The following is a 7,328-nucleotide window of genomic DNA, read 5'->3' on the forward strand; positions in this document are numbered from 1 at the left end:
AATTTCATCACTGAACAGAGGGCTAGATTAGATGAACCTCCAAAGTCCCTACCAGCTCCAGTGGCTCTGTAAATAAATGAATCCTTTCATCTCTATATAAAAGATATTCAGTATGCTGAGCAGGCTCACTCCTGTCTGCTCATGTTTTTTCTCTTTGCTTTTGTTATGCCATGGAATACAAACCTGTTCTGACAATGGTCCAGTGATTAAAGCTGGGTCACTTCATTTCTTTCCTTCTGTCTCTCTGACACCTTACTATCTTATCCTACTTCTGTCCACAGCAAATATGATTAACTTTTATTATGTTCATGTTTCCCTAAGATTCGCCTTGCAGCAAGGACAGGCTATCAACAAATTTCTGCAAGAAAGTGAAGGACATCGGCAAATGCTCCGTGCCCTCGGTGCGGAAACAGTGCTGCTCCACCTGCAAGAGGCCCTGGGCTGTTGGCAAAACGGAGCCCCAGAATCCACCAAGCCTGAATCCATGAAATGCCTGACAATGTGGAGCACCATCTCAGAATTCAAAGCTAAGGAATGTGAATGTTATCGAGCACCACTGCCTTTCCTGCTATTTCCTGTGGAACTTTAAACCACTCCAAATTCAGGGTTAGTCTTAGCAAACATTTGAAACTGTGGACTTGCTTTTTAAATATGTTCTATAGTATATATATATTTCCATTGTCACTATATCTATTTATCTGTTCTCTTGCCTTCCTCCTCCTTAAAAAATGGCTATGGTGCTACCTTTGTGAATCAATTTTATCATGTTGTGTTCACCTTTAGCATGTTGCTGTAGAAGTGACATTAACACCTTCATCCTGATCCTGCAAGCAAGAACGACATATGGTGAGAACGACAAGAGTCAGTTGTTCAAATCCCTTGATCTGTAGCAACATGTTCATCCAAGACAATTTGATTATGTTGCCAAATAGGGATGGAAAAGCACATGCTCAATGAAATGATCAGTTTTCTACAAATATGTTATCATTGTCATCGTCATCTTCGTTCCCATCTATTTATTTGTATGCTACTATACTTGTAAGATTGTGTCCAAAGAAGCTTAGAACATTTCAAAGGAAAACAGTGAAGATAACTGTGCCTAAAAAACAACAGATTCCAAAATCCACAAAACGGTGATACAGTCACTCAATAAATACACTTCTTCTTAAAGCAATAGAAATAAACCAGCTGTTTCAGGGATACTAAAATCTAATGCAGAATTTTTTTTAAATGAATACAAAGTCAAACAAAACAGAGACAATAGTTTCATGGCACTATACATTAAAATTATTACACTTGGTAACATTCCAGAAACATGAGGGCCTCCTTGGCCAGTTGGTCATATCTCCTTTCCAGCCAGCATTGCACTCCATTACAATTTCTCCCTCCATCATTCCTGTGGTTATCTACTCCTCTTGCTGTTAGACAATATCTTCTTCCATCTTGGTCCCCCAGCAACCACTGTTAATACTGAACTTGTCACCTCATCACCGTACCCACAATTTGCATTTCTATGGCTATTCACACACAGCCTGCCTTGTAACAAAGTTGGTAGCAAAGCTGATGCTACCAATTTTGTTAACAAGATCCCTTCTCAAATTGATATTCCAGATTAACATGGCTATGTTTTTTAAACCAGACATTTTCAAGAAATCAAGAAGGGATTCTTCTCCATCCATAGCCACACTCATGTTGCAGATTTCCTCTTAGTCCTTATCTGCATTCCCTCCTTATCTGAATTAGACTATTTGGATCAATATTTTGAATTTTTCGACTTTCGATAATAGGGCTGTGATAATTTTCAACAGGGAATCTTTTATTCAACTAAATTATATTTTAGACCTCATACTAATGCTGGAAAGTGGTCTGATCCAAAGGCAGCAACTGATAAGCGCCTATAACATATCATTACCCAGATAACTTTTTCTTCTTATGTTGAACCATTCAACATATTCATACTAAAGTAATATACATTTCAAATTGTACCCCATTTTTCACTTTGCATCCATCCTCAACAGCAACAGTCCAAGGGAATAGACAACAGACTATTATCACCATGTTACCTAGTTCACCTTAACTAACATTGTACTTGGGTCTTCAGGTAGGCAAGCCATGTGATTACTCAGTTATAACTTCTTTCCACATGTCTCATCCAGTTTGGCCCACATTATATCACAAGCTTATCTACATCGCAGCTTTGCATTACAGTGAGGGCCAAACTGGATGAGACATAGGACTGTGTTCAGATATCCTTTCCTTGTAGATGTTATCAAAAGCAGTTGAAAGGAATATTGAGTTTTTGATGACAATGAGAAAGGTTAACCCAGTTGTGGGGAACCATGTTTTATCTAAGTCTTATGAGTCCCAACAAGCTTGACGAGTGGTTAGTGTGGTTAATATTCCAACATTCACCGAAGACAAGGATATCACAGATCTCCATCACCTCACTTACTGTGATCCAAAAAATCTTTTAAAAGTTATCATTATAGACTTCCTCACCATTCACCTCTGAATTATTTCTTACTAATCCTGGAATTTCCCAAACCTGAATTTTGGAAGAAAGACCAGATGATTATGATGGTGCGACAGTTATGATGATGAAGACAATGACTCCCTGTGTAGAGATTTTTCTCAAAGAAAAGTTGGTAAACTGAAGTCTCAAATGGTCCTTGCATTTGCTAAAAGTCATTGGAAAGTTGTTACATGTCTTGAGAGTTTCCAGTGCTCATTTTCTTGAACAATTTGACATATACCTCTAAGTGAACAGAGCATTTTTGTTTTCTTTTTTGGTGCTGAATATGGTGCTGTTAATACCATGGTGCTAAAACCTGCATGGCACCTGAACATTCTGGACATTGTGTGGATGTGTTTATATCTGCTCCGAAATTATACTTTAGCTTGGTGTTGCTGTGCAATGCCCAGTGTATTCCTTTTTTTCAAATGGGATGGAATGAGTTTCTCCTAAATTGCTTCAATTTGTAAAATAACAGATTTTTTTTGTATAGTCCCTCATGAGAATAAAAAGTGTATCTGCTTCTTTGATGTTGGAAAGAGCTGTAATTGGATTTCTGCATGAAAGGAAGCTTTAGTGTACGACTGAGATCTGATGGGCATGAACAAGCACCAGCCGGATGGTCACTTAAAATGCCACAGTGTGAGAGTGGGTTGCTGCTTCCACATCCAAGCAGATGAACAGGCTCAATTGCTCACAGCGATCCGAGATGATGTACAGATGTACCTAATTATACATAATGGCTGGCATTTAGTATTGCAGTTGCAGATTCATACCCTAGCATTATGGACCTATAACTGTTCCATATTCAGTAAGGCCCCTTCCACTGTATACAATCCCACATTAAGCTGTATAAAATCCCACACTATTTGATTTGAACTGAGTTATATGGCAGTGTGGACTCAGATAACCCAGTTCAAAGCATATATTGTGGATTATCTGCCTTGATATTCTGGGTCATATGGCTGTGTGGAAGGGCCCTAAGTCTATATAAAAGCTCCCCACACATTAAAAAAGCCTACTTTAACCGTCAGAAGCTGAATCAGACTGATCCAGGAGCAAAGAAGATGCTGTTTCCAGCTTCCTCCAGCAAGTAAATTTGTGACAATCAGAACAGGACCCTTGTGATTCCTTGCTGCACCACAGATCACTGGCAGGAAGTGGTTGGAAACATGCTCCTCCTTGGGGCCAATTGGCATCTGAGCAGACCTCCTATGCCCAATCCCGCTGCTGGCTGTTAAGGCAGGTTTTGAAGGGTTGGACCAGGAGCTCTTACTTAGTCTTGCATACAAAACTGAGTAGTCGATGTAGAATACTGTTGAATATTTGTGTTACAGTGTCAAATGTTCAAGTATTTTGGATTAATTATTATTATAACAAATACAAAACAAGAAAGTTGGCCCTCCACAATTGCTGTGGTTAGGGGGGCAAGACCCATGTAAAAGCCACAAATTTAAAAAATGGTGTTTTGGGGGGGGGGGGGGGGCAGAGCCAGCCCTAGGTATTTTTCAAGTGTAGGCAAACAGAATTTTGCCCCCCCCCCAACCAATCACTGAAAAATAAAAGCGTTGGATAAGCGAAAATGTTGGATAATAAGGAGGGATTAAGGAAAAGCCTATTAAACATCAAATTACATTAAGATTTTACAAATTAAGCACAAAAACATCATGTTTTACAAGAAATTGACAGAAAAAGCAGTCTCGACTGTGCCCCCATATGTTTTGTGCCCGAAGCGACCGCTTAATTCGCCTCATTTTTGGACCGGCCCTGGCGGGGGGATACATTTATAGGAATCTCTTGATCCGTGGTTCTCAACCTGTGGGTCCCCGGATGTTTTGGCCTTCAACTCCCAGAAATCCTAACAGCTGGTAAACTGGCTGGGATTTCTGGGAGTTGTAGGCCAAAACATCTGGGTACCCACAGGTTGAGAACCACTGCTCTAGATCCTCCAGAATCATAGAGTTGGAAGAGACCTCATGGGCCATCCAGTCCAGAAGCAGACTGTAGAGTTGCACTGACAAATCTAGAGATTCCTAGACCAACCATATCAATTAATCAGATCTGCAAAAGTCCACCCACAAATGTGAAAAGCCAATCTTAAAGTCTGCCATGGCCAATATAATGGACACTCTTAAACAAAAGGCACAAGCCTGATGCTAGTCTTAATTATTTTTACTTTCCTAGTTTCTTTATGCCTGAGGCCTCTGAGTGGGTTTGTGACAGAGGGAAAATTCAAGCCATGAGCTACTTTTAACCACTACATTACCATGGCATTGACTCATGAAAATGATATGTTATCCTCTTTGTAGACAGATGTGGAAAAACATGTGATTTGGTTAAAACTGAGGGAACTGGTAAGTAGGACAAAGATATAATCGAAGAGCATTGTACCTTTCCCAAATTTTAAATACAGGTTCATTGACCGGAATTCTATATATGCTACTTAGGTTACCTTAGTTGTATGGGAACATCTCCTGATTGGAGCCACACAGGTATTTGGTGAAAATTAGCAGCAGAATTCCTATCCCAATACCTCCTTGCATTTGAGATTACTGGTAGGAAGAGGGTGGGTGGAAATTTTCCATCCTGATTCACAGATGAAGAGAACCCTATCACTCACAGCAGCTGCTGCCTGATAAGTCAGTATTGTGATCCCTACATATTCTCAACACTATTGAATATAGGACATCCAGGAATAAGAATTTGTTGCAAATGCTTAAGTTCAAGAAGCTGTGATTTTAAATTTCAGTCTCATCTTTTTGGGATCTGCCTTGAATCCATGTTTAGGTGAAAAACAAGATAAAAGTCAAGGGGGAAGGGGACTATTCTTTCTTGAAAGACGAACATCTCCCTCAACCTTGCATTTGACTCTGGAGTGAAAAATTGATGTCACATCCAGGAAAAAGTCCCATTTGTTTTCATTCTCTTGCAGGTAATCTTGTGAGACTGATGAACTGCTTTGTTTTTTAAAGAGTCCCTTTCCTTCCCTCCCTCTTTAAAAAAAATCATTTGAACTCTGATCCAAGTGGTAGAGGAGCCAATCAGTTCCCTGCAAAGTCTTCCTCCACAAAGAATAGAATTTACTTTGTTATGAGCCAGAGGTCAGCTAATCATGAAAACCCATTTTCTGATCTTAACCAGAAGGACAGGGTAGTTCATGCCCATGGGAAAAAAAGATTCCCATCTAACTGCAGTGTAATAAATATATTTCCCCATTGTTGAAAGTTAGTGTTTCTGATGTGTCAAAAGCTATGCAAAGGATGTGAAGCAATGTGACAATTAAGGTAAAAAGAGTCTTGTTGGATCAGACCAAAGAACCTATTAGTTTCCATGGCATTCAACAACCACTATTTATGAAAACCATGAGCAAGACCTAAGTGCATTACCCTTTTCCATTCATGTTCACTAACAGTTACTCTGAAGAGCCATGAATAGAAGTGAAGGTAATACCAGCCACCTTGACTAATAACCACTGGTTATATCTATTTAAAGCTTACCCAGTGGCTAACAAAAGGATGGTTCCCCTTGAAAGATCCATGATACAGGCAGACCTCTGTTAACAAATCATTTGACAAAGAAGCTCCTCTTTACAAAGTCTTTTTATTAGTACCAAGCTTGCCTCCCACTTCAGTTTCCTGTTGGTCCTTTCTCTAGATCAGTGGTTCTCAATGTGTGGGTCCCCAGGTGTTTAGGCCTACAACTCCCAGAAATCCCAGCAAGTTTACCAGTTGTTAGGATTTCTGGGAGTTGAAGGCCAAAACATCTGGGGACCCACAGGTTGAGAACCACTGCTCTAGATGGAGGGTTTTTTCTTAGTAAATACAGCATTGGGAAGATGGCATAGGAGGGCCGTAGAAACACAGATTATTGATGTTGAGTCACAACAGTATGGTTGCAACAAATAATAAGGTAAAGCTCAAGATAGAGAAGAAAGGGCTTCTACTCAGTGATTTTTTTGTAGCTGGATGTGCAAGCTTACAATGGACAAGATAAACATCGTCAGTCTCTAGAATCCCAGGCATGAATAGCAAAACAGACAGAAAAGGGAAAGTAGATACACCTGCCTTACTAGCAACCTGCAATGTGTTTTTTTTAAAAAGCAAATATCTATCACTTTGCCCCCTAAAATGGAAATTACAAGAAGATAGAAATTGGTGAAAGAAGAAGTCATTCCTGGGTGCATTTTGAAAGAAGCCTTCAAGTGTTCTCTGGAATTTTCTGCATGTTCTTCTGAAAACATATCTGACCTGGTTGTTTCATTTCTCAACTGCATGCTGTTAGTATTGGATCGAACGTTTGTTAAAACATGTTGGAAAGCTCATTTCCTTTGTTGTCTAGGCACTTATCAATTTTCTTTCTATGCTACTTCTGCTTCTGGTATCAAATTTTCTGTTAAGGAAGTAATGCCTAGGAAGACATCTACTTCATTAATGTATCGGCAGAGCACAGCTGTGTCACTGAAAAGTGAAGCGGTGGCAAAAGGAAAAAACCCAATAGAAGGACACAAAATTACAGAAAATTACTTCTTTTCATGCTCCACATTGCGTATGCCCCAGGAACCATTGAAATGGCACCTCTTGTCTTATGGCCCTGTCACATTAACAAAGAGAAATATCTCTTTTTGCCCTTTGCTGGCTTTTGAAAGGAGAATTAGAGTCGCAGCAAAATTTGCACTTGTGGCTTGGGCTGTCAAAACTAGCTGTTAAAAGCACTAGATATACATGGAGAGAGGATGGGAAAAATGCAACACCTTCAATGTAACAAGGAAGTCTGCTCATTAGCATCTTTGCCATAGAATCATAGAATCTGGAGAGAC

At 39.7% G+C, this 7,328-nt stretch overlaps 1 protein-coding gene across 1 annotated transcript in view; it reads left to right on the forward strand.

The window, feature by feature from the left end:
• Positions 1 to 3,051, forward strand: part of adamts12 (ADAM metallopeptidase with thrombospondin type 1 motif 12) — a 195,772-nt gene extending 192,721 nt beyond the window's left edge. Inside the window, exon 23 of the mRNA XM_062972507.1 lies at positions 322 to 3,051. Coding sequence (XP_062828577.1) covers positions 322 to 488 — 167 coding nt within the window. The 3' untranslated portion in view covers positions 489 to 3,051. The remainder of the gene's footprint in view (positions 1 to 321) is intronic.
• The last annotated feature ends 4,277 nt before the right edge of the window (positions 3,052 to 7,328 follow it).

This window comes from Anolis carolinensis, chromosome 2 (assembly GCF_035594765.1).
Source record: "Anolis carolinensis isolate JA03-04 chromosome 2, rAnoCar3.1.pri, whole genome shotgun sequence".
Classification (NCBI taxonomy): Eukaryota; Metazoa; Chordata; class Lepidosauria; order Squamata; family Dactyloidae; genus Anolis; species Anolis carolinensis.